General features: G+C 40.6%; 1 protein-coding gene across 3 annotated transcripts in view; it reads right to left on the bottom strand.

The window, feature by feature from the left end:
- Nucleotides 1-19516, bottom strand: part of LOC128697036 (SMC5-SMC6 complex localization factor protein 1) — a 143029-nt gene that overhangs the window by 20818 nt on the left and 102695 nt on the right. For all 3 annotated transcript variants that reach the window (XM_070095266.1, XM_070095268.1, XM_070095267.1), the window contains 2 exons: nucleotides 14965-15376; nucleotides 1773-1997 (listed from right to left, as the gene is read on the bottom strand). In XM_070095266.1, coding sequence (XP_069951367.1) covers nucleotides 1773-1997; nucleotides 14965-15376 — 637 coding nt within the window. The remainder of the gene's footprint in view (nucleotides 1-1772; nucleotides 1998-14964; nucleotides 15377-19516) is intronic.

Genomic DNA, 19516 nt, shown 5'->3' with positions numbered 1-19516 from the left:
ATCTCACTCCAAAACTTTTTCTTATTTTCAACAAAATTTGTTGATAACATCTCACCCACTCTCTCATTTGCTCTCTTTTTACATTGCTTCACCACTCACTTAACCTCTCTCTTTTTCTCCATATACTCTTCCCTCCTTGCATCACTTTTACTTTGTTAAAACTTCTCATATGCTAACTTTTTCTCCCTTACTACTCTCTTTACATCATCATTCCACCAATCACTCCTCTTCCCTCCTGCACCCACTTTCCTGTAGCCACAAACTTCTGCTGAACACTCTAACACTAGATTTTTAAACCAACCCCAAACCTCTTTGACCCCATTGCCTATGCTCTCATTAGCCCATCTATCCTCCAATAGCTGTTTATATCTTACCCTAACTGCCTCCTCTTTTAGTTTATAAACCTTCACCTCTCTCTTCCCTGATGCTTCTATTCTCCTTGTATCCCATCTATCTTTTACTTTCAGTGTAGCTACAACTAAAAAGTGATCTGATATATCTGTGGCCCCTCTATAAACATGTACATCCTGAAGTCTACTCAACAGTCTTTTATCTACCAATACATAATCCAAACTACTGTCATTTCGCCCTACATCATATCTTATATACTTATTTATCCTCTTTTTCTTAAAATATGTATTACCTATAACTAAACCCCTTTCTATACAAAGTTCAATCAAAGGGCTCCCATTATCATTTACACCTGGCACCCCAAACTTACCTACCACACCCTCTCTAAAAGTTTCTCCTACTTTAGCATTCAGGTCCCCTACCACAATTACTCTCTCACTTGGTTCAAAGGTTCCTATATTCACTTAACATCTCCCAAAATCTCTCTCTCTCCTCTACATTCCTCTCTTCTCCAGGTGCATACACGCTTATTATGACCCACTTTTCGCATCCAACCTTTACTTTAATCCACATAATCCTTGGCACTAGAAGCTTTCTTGGGGCCCATGGTGACTTACTAAAAACACTGGAATAATGTGAAATGTACCGAATGTATGCATTGATGCGACTGCACTGGCTGGCTCGTAAACACTGGCCCCCACGGGACAGATGAGGCGCGCTCAGGCCACATGTGGACAGGTCCCAGACGAATCACGTTGGGCGAGTTTTTTATCATTAGGCGGGGCAAAATTTTTACGTTCAAACGCTTCATTAGGCGGATTTAACGTTATGCGATGCATTCGTTAGGCAAGGGCCCACTGTATTTTGACCTCATAATGAGATCCTCTTCAGCAGTTATAAAGAAGGCTTTAAAAAGGTGAAATATTCAGCATACACATTATATTTTCATTATTTATACCTCAGAATGGATAAACTCAATTAAATTTCCATGTTTTGAATCCATTTTGAGCACCAATTTCATAAAATACAATAAAATGCAGTAACTCCTCCTTGATTTTCTCTGTAGCACTAAACTTTTAACATACATCTCTTGAAAATGTATAGTTATTGAAGACATTAGAGAAAATTCCCTCTATTAATAATGGAAATAAATGGCATAAAATATCGACACAATGGAAATATAAACACATATGCAGTATAATGTGATCCTTTATTGACAACGTTTTGCCCACACAGTGGGCTTTTTCAAGTCAAAAACAGATCTACCCCAGGTAGATCTGTTTGTGACTTGAAAAAGCCCACCGTGTGGGTGAAACGTTGTCCATAAAGGATTACGTTATACTGCATATGTGTTTATATTTCTATTAATAATAAAAATGTATGCAAATTAGTATAAAACCAAGAGGAAAAATCCCTCTTACCTTTTCTACCACAGGGATACACAGTTTCCTTGGCTTCAAGTGTATCATAGTGATTATAACTGAGCAGAAGCTGGACACATTGATCAAAGCCCCGCATGGCTGCTTCATGTAAGGCTGTCCAGCCAGAGTAATCAGCTAGATTGATGTCAATACCTGGTACAGTCAGAAGGTCACGCACTCGCTCCACATCGTTCTTAATGCAGGCACGAATGAGGGGTGTCTCGCCTGTTAAAGCACATGGTAGAGATGACTATTACACATATTGACATGTTAAATAAAACTGCATCACTTATTACGTGAAATAAAACTGAACAAAACACTAATACGTAGGTAGTAGGATGGTAGACAGCAATCACCCAGGGAGGTACTACCATCCTGCCAAGTGAGTGTAAAATGGAAGCCTGTAATTGTTTTACATGATGGTAGGATTGCTGGTGTCTTTTTTCTGTCTCATAAACATGCAAGATTTCAGGTATGTTTTGCTACTTCTACTTACACCTAGGTCACACTACACATGTATATACAAGCATATATATACACACACCCCACTGGGTTTTCTTTTTTCTTACTGGTTCTTGTTCTTGTGGAACAGAATTCTTCCTCTGTAAGCCATGCGTGTCGTAAGAGGCAACTAAAGTACCGGGAGCAAGGGGCTAGTAACCCCTTCTGATGTATACATTACTTAATTTATAAAGAGAAACTTTTTTCTTTTTGGGCCACCCTGTCTCGGTGGAATACGGCTGGTGCATTGAAAGGAGAAACATGCAAGATAACAGGTATATCTTGCTATTTCTACTTAGACTTAGGTCACATACACATTCATATTCAAGCATATATATTTACACACCCATCTGGGTTTTCTTCTATTTTCTTAATAGTTCTTATTCTTTATTTCTTCTTATCTCCATGTGGAAGTGGAACAGAATTCTTCCTACGTAAGCGATACGTGTCATAACAGGCGACTAAAATGCTGGGAGCAAGGGGCTAGTAACCTCTTCTGTATTTTTTTTTTTTTTTTTTTTTTTTTTCAACAAGTCGGTCGTCTCCCACCGAGGCAGGGTGACCCAAAAAAAAGAAAGAAAATCCCCAAAAAGAAAATACTTTCATCATCATTCAACACTTTCACCACACTCACACATTATCACTGCTTTTGCAGAGGTGCTCAGAATATAACAGTTTAGAAGCATATACGTATAGAGATACACAACATATCCCTCCAAACTGCCAACATCCCAAACCCCTCCTTTAAAGTGCAGGCACTGTACTTCCCATTTCCAGGACTCAAGTCCGACTATATGAAAATAACCGGTTTCCCTGAATCCCTTCACTAAATATTACCCTGCTCACACTCCAACAGATCGTCAAGTCCCAAGTATCATTCGTCTCCATTCACTCCTATCTAACACGCTCATGCACGCTTGCTGGAAGTCCAAGCCCCTCACCCACAAAACCTCCTTTACCCCCTCTTTCCAACCCTTTCGAGGACGACCCCTACCCCTCTTTCCTTCCCCTATAGATTTATATGCTTTCCATGTCATTCTACTTTGATCCATTCTCTCTAAATGACCAAACCACCTCAACAACCCCTCTTCTGCCCTCTGACTAATGCTTTTATTAACTCCACACCTTCTCCTAATTTCCACACTCCGAATTTTCTGCATAATATTTACACCACACATTGCCCTTAGACAGGACATCTCCACTGCCTCCAACCGTCTCCTCGCTGCTGCATTTACCACCCAAGCTTCACATCCATATAAGAGTGTTGGTACTACTATACTTTCATACATTCCCTTCTTTGCCTCCATAGATAACGTTTTTTGACTCCACATATACCTCAACGCACCACTCACCTTTTTTCCCTCATCAATTCTATGATTAACCTCATCCTTCATAAATCCATCCGCCGACACGTCAACTCCCAAGTATCTGAAAACATTCACTTCTTCCATACTCCTCCTCCCCAATTTGATATCCAATTTTTCTTTATCTAAATCATTTGATACCCTCATCACCTTACTCTTTTCTATGTTCACTTTCAACTTTCTACCTTTACACACATTCTCAAACTCATCCACTAACCTTTGCAATTTTTCTTTAGAATCTCCCATAAGCACAGTATCATCAGCAAAAAGTAACTGTGTCAATTCCCATTTTGAATTTGATTCCCCATAATTTAATCCCACCCCTCTCCCGAACACCCTAGCATTTACTTCTTTTACAACCCCATCTATAAATATATTAAACAACCATGGTGACATTACACATCCCTGTCTAAGACCTACTTTTACCGGGAAGTATTCTCCCTCTTTTCTACACACCCTAACCTGAGCCTCACTATCCTCATAAAAGCTCTTTACAGCATTTAATAACTTACCACCTATTCCATATACTTGCAACATCTGCCACATTGCTCCTCTATCCACTCTATCATATGCCTTTTCTAAATCCATAAATGCAATAAAAACTTCCCTACCTTTATCTAAATACTGTTCACATATATGCTTCAATGTAAACACTTGATCTACACATCCCCTACCCACTCTGAAACCTCCTTGTTCGTCCGCAATTCTACATTCTGTCTTACCTCTAATTCTTTCAATTATAACCCTACCGTATACTTTTCCTGGTATACTCAGTAAACTTATTCCTCTATAATTTTTACAATCTCTTTTGTCCCCTTTCCCTTTATATAAAGGGACTATACATGCTCTCCGCCAATCCCTAGGTACCTTCCCCTCTTTCATACATTTATTAAACAAAAGTACCAACCACTCCAACACTATATTCCCCCCTGCTTTTAACATTTCTGTCATGATCCCATCAGTTCCAGCTGCTTTACCCCCTTTCATTCTACGTAATGCCTCACGTACCTCCACCACACTTACAGTCTGCTCTTCTTCACTCCTAAAAGATGGTATACCTCCCTGGCCAGTGCATGAAATTACCGCCTCCCTTTCTTCCTTAACATTTAAAAGTTCCTCGAAATATTCTCGCCATCTACCTAATACCTCCCTCTCCCCATCTACTAACTCCCCTACTCTGTTTTTAACTGACAAATCCATACTTTCCCTAGGCTTTCTTAACTTGTTTAACTCACTCCAAAATTTTTTCTTATTTTCATTAAAATTTCTTGACAGTGCCTCTCCCACTCTTTCATCTGCTCTCCTTTTGCACTCTCTCACCACTCTCTTCACCTTTCTTTTACTCTCCATATACTCTGCTCTTCTTATAACACTTCTGCTTTGTAAAAACCTCTCGTAAGCTACCTTTTTCTCTTTTATCACACCCTTTACTTCATCATTCCACCAATCACTCCTCTTTCCTCCTGCCCCCACTCTCCTATAACCACAAACTTCTGCCCCACATTCTAATACTGCATTTTTAAAACTATTCCAACCCTCTTCAACCCCCCCACTACTCATCTTTGCACTAGCCCACCTTTCTGCCAATAGTCGCTTATATCTCGCCCTAACTTCTTCCTCCCTTAGTTTATACACTTTCACCTCCCTCTTACTTGTTGTTGCCACCTTCCTCTTTTCCCATTTACCTCTTACTCTAACTGTAGCTACAACTAAATAATGATCCGATATATCAGTTGCCCCTCTATAAACATGTACATCCTGGAGCCTACCCATCAACCTTTTATCCACCAATACATAATCTAACAAACTACTTTCATTACGTGCTACATCATACCTTGTATATTTATTTATCCTCTTTTTCATAAAATATGTATTACTTATTACCAAATTTCTTTCTACACATAGCTCAATTAAAGGCTCCCCATTTACATTTACCCCTGGCACCCCAAAATTACCTACTACTCCCTCCATAACATTTTTACCCACTTTAGCATTGAAATCCCCAACCACCATTACTCTCACACTTGATTCAAAACTCCCCACGCATTCACTCAACATTTCCCAGAATCTCTCTCTCTCCTCTACACTTCTCTCTTCTCCAGGTGCATACACGCTTACTATAACCCACTTTTCACATCCAATCTTTATTTTACTCCACATAATCCTTGAATTTATACATTTGTAGTCCCTCTTTTCCTGCCATAGCTTATCCTTCAACATTATTGCTACTCCTTCTTTAGCTCTAACTCTATTTGAAACCCCTGACCTAATCCCATTTATTCCTCTCCATTGAAACTCTCCCACCCCCTTCAGCTTTGTTTCACTTAAAGCCAGAACATCCAGTTTCTTCTCATTCATAACATCCACAATCATCTCTTTCTTATCATTTGCACAACATCCACGCACATTCAGACTTCCCACTTTGACAATTTTCTTCTTCTTATTCTTTTTAGTAATCTTTACAGGAAAAGGGGTTACTAGCCCATTGTTCCCGGCATTTTAGTTGACTTTTACAACACGCATGGCTTACGGAGGAAAGATTCTTATTCCACTTCCCCATGGATATAAAAGGAAAAGTAATAAGACCAAGAACTATTAAGATAAAATCAAAGAAAACTCAGATGAGTGTGTATAAATAAACGTGTCCATGTATGTGTAGTGTGACCTAAGTGTAAGTAGAAGTAGCAAGACGTACCTGTAATCTTGCATATTTATGAGACAGACAAAAGACACCAGCAATCCTACCATCATGTAAAACAATTACAGGCTTACGTTTTACACTCACTTGGCAGGACGGTAGTACCTCCCTGGGTGGTTGCTGTCTACCAACCTACTACCTACAACACTAAATTTAAAAAGAAAACTTTGGTTTTTCTTTTTAGGTCACCTTGCCTCAGTGGGACATGGCTAGTTTAAAAAAAAAAGAAAAAAGAAAAGAAAAAGGAGACATACAATGCATTAGTAATGAGGGTAATCAGGTTTGATCCAAGAAAAGGAAATGATTATCATACAATAAGAATATATTATTACAGCATCCTTCAATAGCTCTATACCTGGAGTTTACCTGGAGAGAGTTCCGGGGGTCAACACCCCCACGGCCCGGTCTGTGATCAGGCCTCCTGGTGGATCAGAGCCTGATCAACCAGGCTGTTACTGTTGGCTGCACTCAAACCAACGTACGAGCCACAGCCCGGCTGGTCAGGAACCGACTTTAGGTGCTTGTCCAGTGCCAGCTTGAAGACTGCCATATTTAAATACAATACATTAACCTTCTTAAAGTGAGTACAATCTTTATTAAAAGTGTCAATACGTATGTAAGAGCAACTATTTACTCTATGTTTAGTACAACATATTCACTAGAAGAAAACATTAACCCATACAATATTTTATTATTTCCCAAAACTACCATCAAAATGCATCAAAGTTCAGAAGATATTCAGACGTTGTACAGAACTGCAGTTTAATACAATACTTTAGTTTGCAGAACATAAATTTTGTTTTAACATGTCAGGCATTTCCCACCCAGACAGGGCGACCCAAAGACAAAAACACATTCACTAGCACTCAGTCAGTAGCTGCCTTTTACAGAGTTAAGTAGTGCAGATGCAGTCATCAGGTACTGATCCACTGAGCTGCAATATCCCCACAGCACTTGCAGCACACAGCCACTCTATTATCTAACCTCCAGAATAAAAGTCCAACTATCTACTCTTGAGTGTTAGTGCTATGCTCGCTATGAGAGTGCTGCTCAGAGGTTCAGCATCACTACTAAGATGTGACCACAAAGGTAGTGACAGAGAGCACTTTTAGGTCTCCAAAGGTCTTCTCATTGAACTAATTTCTTGTCGTAGAATCAGATACTCATGCAACATCTAGGTATCTTGATTTAAAGATGTTTTGCCATCTAGTGGTTTTATCATTAAAACACAAGGACATAATGTGAATTACAGAACTACATACAAAATATGAGGTAATCAGTCCCCCAGCTGAGGAGCTGAAATAAATTTTTGAAACTGTTTGTATGTAGGTTTGCATAATTGCTTGCTTGAAAGACTTCAGTCTCTGCTGAGTCAAGTAGCTAGGCCGGTATTTTCATTTCTTCCTGGAGTTCTCACTATTTATTTGAGCTACAATGGCTCCCTATCAAGGCAAGAATTGATTTAAACTGTTTATTAATCCTTACAGTGATTGTCATGTAGATCTATGTTATTGATGTCATGGTCCCTCACACAGATCTACATTTTGAGCACAGATCACTCAGATAAACTGTGAGTGGTAAATCTGCACCTAGACATGAGAGAATTTGTATGTGGTGGGTGTGCACAGAATAAAATCCTGTCTCATGGAGTACATAATGGGAAAAGCAAAAGTTTGGTTTAAAACAGTGATTTTGAAGTGTTTTCTAGGATGATTTTTATGGGTTTATTGGCTATGTCTTTGTATCATTTGACAGAATGGAAGACACCACTGAAATAGAGATGATTTTGAGTGGTTTCAGGACTGGAAGTAGTTTGAAATTGGGCTCAAAGTAGCAGAAATACTTGATTTTTGTAGTCTTAGCTGAAAGCTCATCTCTTTTCTAGGCTTTATATAAATTCTGTTGATTATACTGTCACTCTGGAATATAAACTTTCAATTTCAATTTATTTCAACATATGGGAAGTCTGAATGTGCATGGATGTTGTGCAAATGATAAGAAAGAGATGACTGTGGATGTTATGAATGAGAAGAAACTGGATGTCCTGGCTTTAAGTGAAACAAAGCTGAAGGGGGTGGGAGAGTTTCAATGGAGAGGAATAAATGGGATTAGGTCAGGGGTTTCAAATAGAGTTAGAGCTAAAGAAGGAGTAGCAATAATGTTGAAGGATAGGCTATGGCAGGAAAAGAGGGACTACAAATGCATAAATTCAAGGATTATGTGGAGTAAAATAAGATTGGATGTGAAAAGTGGGTTATAGTAAGCGTGTATGCACCTGGAGAAGAGAGAAGTGTAGAGGAGAGAGAGAGATTCTGGGAAATGTTGAGTGAATGCGTGGGGAGTTTTGAATCAAGAGTGAGAGTAATGGTGGTTGGGGATTTCAATGCTAAAGTGGGTAAAAATGTTATGGAGGGAGTAGTAGGTAAATTTGGGGTGCCAGGGGTAAATGTAAATGGGGAGCCTTTAATTGAGCTATGTGTAGAAAGAAATTTGGTAATAAGTAATACATATTTTATGAAAAAGAGGATAAATAAATATACAAGGTACGATGTAGCACGTAATGAAAGTAGTTTGTTAGATTATGTATTGGTGGATAAAAGGTTGATGGGTAGGCTCCAGGATGTACATGTTTATAGAGGGGCAACTGATATATCAGATCATTATTTAGTTGTAGCTACAGTTAGAGTAAGAGGTAGATGGGAAAAGAGGAAGGTGGCAACAACAAGTAAGGGAGGAGGAAGTTCGGGCGAGATATAAGCGACTATTGGCAGAAAGGTGGGCTAGTGCAAAGATGAGTAGTGGGGGGGTTGAAGAGGGTTGGAATAGTTTTAAAAATGCAGTATTAGAATGTGGGGCAGAAGTTTGTGGTTATAGAAGGGTGGGGGCAGGAGGAAAGAGGAGTGATTGGTGGAATGATGAAGTAAAGGGTGTGATAAAAGAGAAAAAGGTAGCTTACGAGAGGTTTTTACAAAGCAGAAGTGTTGTAAGAAGAGCAGAGTATATGGAGAGTAAAAGAAAGGTGAAGAGAGTGGTGAGAGAGTGCAAAAGGAAAGCAGATGAAAGAGTGGGAGAGGCACTGTCAAGAAATTTTAATGAAAATAAGAAAAAATTTTGGAGTGAGTTAAACAAGTTAAGAAAGCCTAGGGAAAGTATGGATTTGTCCGTTAAAAACAGAGTAGGGGAGTTAGTAGATGGGGAGAGGGAGGTATTAGGTAGATGGCGAGAATATTTTGAGGAACTTTTAAATGTTGAGGAAGAAAGGGAGGTGGTAATTTCATGCACTGGCCAGGGAGGTATACCATCTTTTAGGAGTGAAGAAGAGCAGAATGTAAGTGTGGTGGAGGTACGTGAGGCATTACGTAGAATGAAAGGGGGTAAAGCAGCTGGAACTGATGGGATCATGACAGAAATGTTAAAAGCAGGGGGGGATATAGTGTTGGAGTGGTTGGTACATTTGTTTAATAAATGTATGAAAGAGTGGAAGGTACCTAGGGATTGGCAGAGAGCATGTATAGTCCCTTTATATAAAGGGAAAGGGGACAAAAGAGATTGTAAAAATTATAGAGGAATAAGTTTACTGAGTATACGGTAGAGTTATAATTGAAAGACTTAGAGGTAAAACAGAATGTAGAATTGCGGATGAGCAAGGAGGCTTCAGAGTGGGTAGGGGATGTGTAGATCAAGTGTTTACATTGAAGCATATATGTGAACAGTATTTAGATAAAGGTAGGGAAGTTTTTATTGCATTTATGGATTTAGAAAAGGCATATGATAGAGTGGATAGAGGAGCAATGTGGCAGATGTTGCAAGTTTATGGAATAGGTGGTAAGTTACTAAATGCTGTAAAGAGCTTTTATGAGGATAGTGAGGCTCAGGTTAGGGTGTGTAGAAGAGAGGGAGAATACTTCCCGGTAAAAGTAGGTCTTAGACAGGGATGTGTAATGTCACCATGGTTGTTTAATATATTTATAGATGGGGTTGTAAAGGAAGTAAATGCTAGGGTGTTCGGGAGAGGGGTGGGATTAAATTATGGGGAATCAAATTCAAAATGGGAATCGACACAGTTACTTTTTGCTGATGATACTGTGCTTATGGGAGATTCTAAAGAAAAATTGCAAAGGTTAGTGAATGAGTTTGAGAATGTGTGTAAAGGTAGAAAGTTGAAAGTGAACATAGAAAAGAGTAAGGTGATGAGGGTATCAAATGATTTAGATAAAGAAAAATTGGATATCAAATTGGGGAGGAGGAGTATCGAAGAAGTGAATGTTTTCAGATACTTGGGAGTTGACGTGTCGGAGGATGGATTTATGAAGGATGAGGTTAATCATAGAATTGATGAGGGAAAAAAGGTGAGTGGTGCGTTGAGGTATATGTGGAGTCAAAAAACGTTATCTATGGAGGCAAAGAAGGGAATGTATGAAAGTATAGTAGTACCAACACTCTTATATGGATGTGAAGCTCGGGTGGTAAATGCAGCAGCGAGGAGACGGTTGGAGGCAGTGGAGATGTCCTGTCTAAGGGCAATGTGTGGTGTAAATATTATGCAGAAAATTCGGAGTGTGGAAATTAGGAGAAGGTGTGGAGTTAATAAAAGCATTAGTCAGAGGGTAGAAGAGGGGTTGTTGAGGTGGTTTGGTCATTTAGAGAGAATGGATCAAAGTAGAATGACATGGAAAGCATATAAATCTATAGGGGAAGGAAAGAGGGGTAGGGGTCGTCCTCGAAAGGGTTGGAAAGAGGGGGTAAAGGAGGTTTTGTGGGCGAGGGGCTTGGACTTCCAGCAAGCGTGCATGAGCGTGTTTGATAGGAGTGAATGGAGATGAATGATACTTGGGACCTGACGATCTGTTGGAGTGTGAGTAGGGTAATATTTAGTGAAGGGATTCAGGGAAACTGGTTATTTTCATATAGTCGGACTTGAGTCCTGGAAATGGGAACTACAATGCCTGCACTTTAAAGGAGGGGTTTGGGATATTGGCAGTTTGGAGGGATATGTTGTGTATCTTTATACGTATATGCTTCTAAACTGTTGTATTCTGAGCACCTCTGCAAAAGCAGTGATAATGTGTGAGTGTGGTGAAAGTGTTGAATGATGATGAAAGTATTTTCTTTTTGGGGAGTTTCTTTCTTTTTTGGGTCACCCTGCCTCGGTGGGAGACGACCGACTTGTTGAGAAAAAAAAAAAAAAAAAAAAATTGATTTCCTTCTAGGTAGTAGGTTGGTAGACAGCAACCACCCAGGAAGGTACTACCATCCTGCCAAGTGAGTGTAAAATGGAAACCTGTAATTGTTTTACATGATGGTAGGATTGCTGGTGTCTTTTTTCTGTATCTTAAACATGCAAGATTTCAGGTACGTCTTGCTACTTCTACTTACACTTAGGTCACACTACACATACATGTACAAGTGTATATATATATATACACACCCCTCTGGGTTTTCTTCTATTTTCTTACTAGTTCTTGTTCTTGTTTATTTCCTCTTATCTCCATGGGGAAGTGGAACAGAATTCTTCCTCCGTAAGCCATGTGTGTCGTAAGAGGCGACTGAAATGCCAGGAGCAAGGGGCTAGTACCCCCTTCTCCTGTATATATTACTAAATTTGAAAGGAGAAACTTTTGTTTTTCCTTTTGGGCCACCCCACCTCGGTGGGATACAGCCGGTGTGCTGAAAGAAAAGAAAGAAAAAGAAAAACTTTCGCTTTTCTTTCTGGGCCACCCTGCCTCAGTGGGATACGGCCAGTTTGTTGAAAGAAGATCTCCATGGGGAAGTGGAATAGAATTCTTCCTCTGTAAGCCATGCGTGTTGCACGAGGCCACCCTGCCTTGGTGGGATATAGCCAGTTTGTTGAAAGAAAGAAAAATATTTATTTCTGCATGATACAATGTTTGTACAGAGATGGGTGACCTTTAGGTGTGCACGCAGAAAGCCCCTTAATATTCTGAGCATTTGGGGCAGATTTAAGCCTGTCTTACTCTTTCATTGTCCACATGCCTAATCTGAGAATTGCTCTCAGTATCCAAGAATTTAAAAAAAAGATCTTTTCTTCTGAAATGATAAAGATTCATTTTCCAAAGGTAATGAAACCAAAAGTAATAAATTTGATGGAAAACTTACGGAATTATGCTTTCACTAAGTTAGCGATCTCAGCGATATTTACACAAGAGCAATTTCGCCCACTTTAAGCCCTATTTTTGGTCATTTACACTGTTTCAGTCAACCAAACTCATAGCTATTTCACTAGTATTCATTCTATTCTATCGAGTCAGTACAAGAAACTGCTCATTTACCAATTTCAACAACCAAATACTGTAAATTTCAAAATAGAGTTTAGAATAAACAATGTAGACATTCCTGGCACTAAAAACATTTTCTCTGTTCATTATTCACATCTCCAGGCCCCTCTTATATTATGTTTGCTTTCCATTTTGAATTTTTATTCACAAAAAAATAGAAGATTTACTCCTATGCAGACCACTGCATTATTGTAATAATTGTAAATAATGTTAGTGCATTCCTGAAAGTGTATTAGACTGACAAGTTAGATGTGTACTTTGGAATATCTGAAAAAATCAAGTACTTCCACTAATTTGAGCTCAATTTCAAGCTATTTTCAGCCCTGAAACCAATCAAAATTATCACTATTTCTGCAATATATCTTTTATTCTATCAAATGAGGCCAAGAAATCAAGAATACAACCCTCAAAACAATACGAAAATACACCGCAAAGTTGTTGTTTTAAATAAAAAAACACGGTTGCAGCTTTTTCTCATCATGCGCTGCTTGCTGCAGAATTTTTTTTTTTTTAATATGGTGCACACTCCTAGGTAGTAGGTTGGTAGACAGCAACTGCCCAGGGAGGTACTACTGTCCTGCCAAGTGAGTGTAAAACTGAAGCCTGTAATTGTTTTACATGATGGTAGGATTGCTGGTGTCTTTTTTCTGTTTCATAAACACGGAAGATTTCAGGTACGTCTTGCTACTTCTACTTACACTTAGGTCACACTGCACATACATGTTTTTTTTTTTTTTTTTTCAACAAGTCAGCCGTCTCCCGAGGCAGGGTGACCCAAAAAAAAAAGAAAATCCCCAAAAAGAAAATACTTTCATCATCATTCAACACTTTCACCACATATACATATAAAGATACACAACATATCCCTCCAAACTGCCAATATCCCAAACCCCTCCTTTAAAGTGCAGGCATTGTACTTCCCATTTCCAGGACTCAAGTCCGACTATATGAAAATAACATGTACAATACATGTACAAGCATATATATACATACCCCTCTGGGTTTTCTTCTATTTTCTTTCTAGTTCTTGTTCTTGTTTATTTCCTCTTACCTCCATGGGGAAGTGGAATAGAATTCTTCCTCCATAAGCCATGAGTGTTGTAAGAGGCGACTAAAATGCCAGGAGCAAGGGGCTAGTAACCCCTTCTCCTGTATGTATTACTAAATGTAAATGGAGAAACTTTCGTCTTTCCTTTTGGGCCACCCCGCCTCGGTGGGATACGGCCAGTGTGTTGAAAGAAAGAAGATGGTGCACACTTATCACATAGACCCATTCTCTCATATGTAGGTCCAAATTTACCACTCACAGCTTATCTGAGTGAGCTGAGCTCATGGTGTAGTACTACGGCACAGACAGTGACCTCAAACCCATGGTACTATGGCACGGATGGCAAAGTGGTTAAGATTAATGAGGCAATAACTAACTAAATGCTTATTTATACATTCTCTAAGTTGTCACAACAAATTTATGAAATCAAGGAACACAAGAGAACTGATTAGCATATTAATACATTCTATGTAACATTTAGTATATTTTCCATGACCTACCTCTCTCTTTCTTGTATTAATGCATACTTAAAATTGCACCTCACCTCTTGTACATTTAAAAAAAAAAAATCCTACTCAATAACCTGTCTAGTCCTTAAGTACAGTGTACTTTGTAAGTATTAGTATTAGTCTGCCCAAAATGCACATGTTAGTGGCTTTCTTTTGTGCTTAACAATATTTTATTATGTGTAAACTACATTTTGTATACTGCAGAAAAAATAAAGTTTCTTTGTTTTTTATTGTTGTTAAATTTATGGCTAGTTGTGCAAGCACTTGTGAATTTCTTGAAAGAACAGGTACTCAAGAATAACAAAATCCCAAATTATTATTTTTTTTAACATCTATCACCAAGGTAGGTTGACCTGATAAAAAAGAAAACTTTTCCACTGTCACTCGTTCAGTCACTGTCTTGCCAGAAGAATGCTGACATCACAATATGTCAGACACACAGAGAACATTTGCATACTAGTACCTTGAACACACAAACAGCATTTGCATACTAGTACATTGGACACACAGACAGCACTTGCGTACTAGCACATCAGACACAAGGACAGCATCTGTATACTAGTACGTCAGACACAGACAACGTTTCCATACTAGTACATCGGACACACAGACAGTATTTGCATACTAGTACATCGGACACACAGACAGTATTTGCATACTAGTACATCAGACACAGTTTAAGTGTTAAAATATAATTTAGTGAAAAACTGATGCATATAACACTGTAAAAAAATATTAAAATCAGGTTAGTTTTAAAATTATAATGAAGTGCTTACCAGAACAGGTCCTTTTGTTGATTAAATGAGGATTAAGACCTCGTCTGGCACTTGTTGTGGATGACCGATACTTTGTGGGAGCTGAAGGCAAGACTGTTCTCTGATGGTGGGTTGTAGAGGGCAAGTCTTCCTTGTGATGGTGGGTTGTAGAGGGCAAGTCTTCCTTGTGATGGTGGGTTGTAGAGGGCAAGTCTTCCTTGTGATGGTGGGTTGTAGAGGGCAAGTCTTCCTTGTGATGGTGGGTTGTAGAGGGCAAGTCTTCCTTGTGATGGTGGGTTGTAGAGGGCAAGTCTTCCTTGTGATGGTGGGTTGTAGAGGGCAAGTCTTCCTTGTGATGGTGGGTTGTAGAGGGCAAGTCTTCCTTGTGATGGTGGGTTGTAGAAGGTAAGATAACCTTCTGATCGTGGGCTTTCTGGGAAAAAAAAATCAATATCATTTCTCTTTTATGTAGTAACATACATTAAAAATATATAATTAGGAAGGAAGTAAACAAAAAGAAAAACAAAAGTTTTTCTTTTTAAATTTAGTAATTTATAGAGAAGTGGTAACTAGCCCCTTACTTCCAGCATTTTAGTTCTCTTGTGAAACACATAACTTACTGAGGAAGAATTCTATTCCACTTCACCATAGAGATAAGAGGAAATAAAGAAGAATAAGACCTATTGTGATTATGTATGAGTGAGATGAAAGTGTTGAATGATGATGGAAGTATTTTCTTTTTGGGTCACCCTGCCTCAGTGGGAGACAGCCAACTTGTTGAAAAAAAAAAAAATGAAACTATTAAGAATATAGAAGAAAACCCAGATGGGTGTGAATATAGATGCATGTACATACATGTGAGTGTGACCTAAGTGTAAGTAGAAGTAGCAAGATATACCTGCTATCCTGTGTGTTTATGAAACAGACAAAAGACACCAGCAATCCTACCATCATGTAAAACAATTACAAGTTTCTGTTTCACACTCACTTGGCAGGATGACAGTACCTCCCTGGGTGGTTGCTGTCTATCAACCTACTACCACAGGACAGTAGTACCTCCCTGGGTGGTTGCTGTCTATCAACCTACTACCACAGGACAGTAGTACCTCCCTGGGTGGTTGCTGTCTATCAACCTACTACCACAGGACAGTAGTACCTCCCTGGGTGGTTGCTGTCTATCAACCTACTACCACAGGACAGTAGTACCTCCCTGGGTGGTTGCTGTCTATCAACCTACTACCACAGGACAGTAGTACCTCCCTGGGTGGTTGCTGTCTATCAACCTACTACCACAGGACAGTAGTACCTCCCTGGGTGGTTGCTGTCTATCAACCTACTACCACAGGACAGTAGTACCTCCCTGGGTGGTTGCTGTCTATCAACCTACTACCACAGGACAGTAGTAACTCCCTGGGTGGTTGCTGTCTATCAACCTACTACCACAGGACAGTAGTACCTCCCTGGGTGGTTGCTGTCTATCAACCTACTACCTAGGAATAATAATAATAATACTTGTTCTTAGTCTCTTTAAATGTCACATATTATGTTATTATAGACATTTTCATTAATCCATCTACGACATGAGTCAGGGTATCCTGCTGTGAGTCAGGGTATGTTGCTGTGAGTCAGGGTATCCTGCTGTGAGTCAGGGTATGTTACTGTGAGCCAGTGTACATTGCTATGAGTCAGGGTATGTTGCTGTGAGCCAGTGTACATTGCTATGAGTCAGGGTATGTTGTGGTGAGCCAGTGTACATTGCTATGAGTCAGGGTATGTTGCTGTGAGCCAGTGTACATTGTTATGAGTCAGGGTATGTTGTTGTGAGCCAGTGTACATTGCTATGAGTCAGGGTATGTTGTGGTGAGCCAGTGTACATTGCTATGAGTCAGGGTATGTTGCTGTGAGCCAGTGTACATTGCTATGAGTCAGGGTATGTTACTGTGAGCCAGTGTACATTGCTATGAGTCAGGGTATGTTACTGTGAGCCAGTGTACATTGCTATGAGTCAGGGTATGTTGCTGTGAGCCAGTGTACATTGCTATGAGTCAGGGTATGTTACTGTGAGCCAGTGTACATTGCTATGAGTCAGGGTATGTTAACGTGAGCCAGTGTACATTGCTATGAGTCAGGGTATGTTACTGTGAGCCAGTGTACATTGCTATGAGTCAGGGTATGTTGCTGTGAGCCAGTGTACATTGCTATGAGTCAGGTTATGTTACTGTGAGCCAGTGTACATTGCTATGAGTCAGGGTATGTTAACGTGAGCCAGTGTACATTGCTGTGAGTCAGGGTATGTTGCTGTGAGCCAGTGTACATTGTTATGAGTCAGGGTATGTTGTTGTGAGCCAGTGTACATTGCTATGAGTCAGGGTATGTTACTGTGAGCCAGGGTATGTTACTGTGAGCCAGGGTATGTTACTGTGAGCCAGTGTACATTGCTATGAGTCAGGGTATGTTACTGTGAGCCAGGGTATGTTACTGTGAGCCAGTGTACATTGTTATGAGTCAGGGTATGTTGTTGTGAGCCAGTGTACATTGCTATGAGTCAGGGTATGTTGTGGTGAGCCAGTGTACATTGTTATGAGTCAGGGTATGTTGTTGTGAGCCAGTGTACATTGCTATGAGTCAGGGTATGTTGCGGTGAGCCAGTGTACATTGCTATGAGTCAGGGTATGTTGCGGTGAGCCAGTGTACATTGCTATGAGTCAGGGCATGTTGCTGTGAGCCAGTGTACATTGCTATGAGTCAGGGTATGTTGCGGTGAACCAGTGTACATTGCTATGAGTCAGGATATGTTGCGGTGAGCCAGTGTACATTGCTATGAGTCAGGGTATGTTGCGGTGAGCCAGTGTACATTGCTATGAGTCAGGGTATGTTGCTGTGAGCCAGTGTACATTGCTATGAGTCAGGGTATGTTGCTGTGAGCCAGTGTACATTGCTATGAGTCAGGGTATGTTGCGGTGAGCCAGTGTACATTGCTATGAGTCAGGGCATGTTGCTGTGAGCCAGTGTACATTGCTATGAGTCAGGGTATGTTGCAGTGAGCCAGTGTACATTGCTATGAGTCAGGGCATGTTGCTGTGAGCCAGTGTACATTGCTATGAGTCAGGGTATGTTGCGGTGAGCCAGTGTACATTGCTATGAGTCAGGGTATGTTGCTGTGAGCCAGTGTACATTGCTGTGAGCCAGGGTATGTTGCTGTGAGCCAGTGTACATTGCTATGAGTCAGGGCATGTTGCAGTGAGCCAGTGTACATTGCTATGAGTCAGGGTATGTTGCTGTGAGCCAGTGTACATTGCTGTGAGCCAGGGTATGTTGCTGTGAGCCAGTGTACATTGCTGTGAGCCAGGGTATGTTGCCAAGAGCCAGGGTATGTTGCTGTGAGCCAGTGTACATTGCTATGAGTCAGGGCATGTTGCGGTGAGCCAGTGTACATTGCTATGAGTCAGGGTATGTTGCTGTGAGCCAGTGTACATTGCTGTGAGCCAGGGTATGTTGCCATGAGCCAGGGTATGTTGCTGTGAGCCAGTGTACATTGCTATGAGTCAGGGTATGTTGCTGTGAGCCAGTGTACATTGCTATGAGTCAGGGTATGTTGTGGTGAGCCAGTGTACATTGCTGTGAGTCAGGGTATGTTGTGGTGAGCCAGTGTACATTGCTATGAGTCAGGGCATGTTGCTGTGAGCCAGTGTACATTGCTATGAGTCAGGGTATGTTGTGGTGAGCCAGTGTACATTGCTATGAGTCAGGGTATGTTGCGGTGAGCCAGTGTACATTGCTATGAGTCAGGGTATGTTGCTTTGAGCCAGTGTACATTGCTATGAGTCAGGGTATGTTGTGGTGAGCCAGTGTACATTGCTATGAGTCAGGGTATGTTGCTGTGAGCCAGTGTACATTGCTATGAGTCAGGGTATGTTGCGGTGAGCCAGTGTACATTGCTATGAGTCAGGGTATGTTGCTGTGAGCCAGTGTACATTGCTATGAGTCAGGGTATGTTGCTGTGAGCCAGTGTACATTGCTGTGAGCCAGTGTACATTGCTATGAGTCAGGGTATGTTGCTGTGAGCCAGTGTACATTGCTATGAGTCAGGGTATGTTGCTGTGAGCCAGTGTACATTGCTATGAGTCAGGGCATGTTGCGGTGAGCCAGTGTACATTGCTATGAGTCAGGGCATGTTGCGGTGAGCCAGTGTACATTGCTATGAGTCAGGGCATGTTGTGGTGAGCCAGTGTACATTGCTATGAGTCAGGGTATGTTGCTGTGAGCCAGTGTACATTGCTATGAGTCAGGGTATGTTGCGGTGAGCCAGTGTACATTGCTATGAGTCAGGGCATGTTGCGGTGAGCCAGTGTACATTGCTGTGAGCCAGGGTATGTTGCCATGAGCCAGGGTATGTTGCTGTGAGCCAGTGTACATTGCTATGAGTCAGGGTATGTTGTTGTGAGCCAGTGTACATTGCTGTGAGCCAGGGTATGTTGCCATGAGCCAGGGTATGTTGCTGTGAGCCAGTGTACATTGCTGTGAGTCAGGGTATGTTGCGGTGAGCCAGTGTACATTGCTATGAGTCAGGGCA

Source organism: Cherax quadricarinatus, chromosome 49, assembly GCF_038502225.1.
Source record: "Cherax quadricarinatus isolate ZL_2023a chromosome 49, ASM3850222v1, whole genome shotgun sequence".
NCBI classification, from domain to species: Eukaryota; Metazoa; Arthropoda; class Malacostraca; order Decapoda; family Parastacidae; genus Cherax; species Cherax quadricarinatus.
This window is presented reverse-complemented; position numbering and strand designations above follow the sequence as displayed.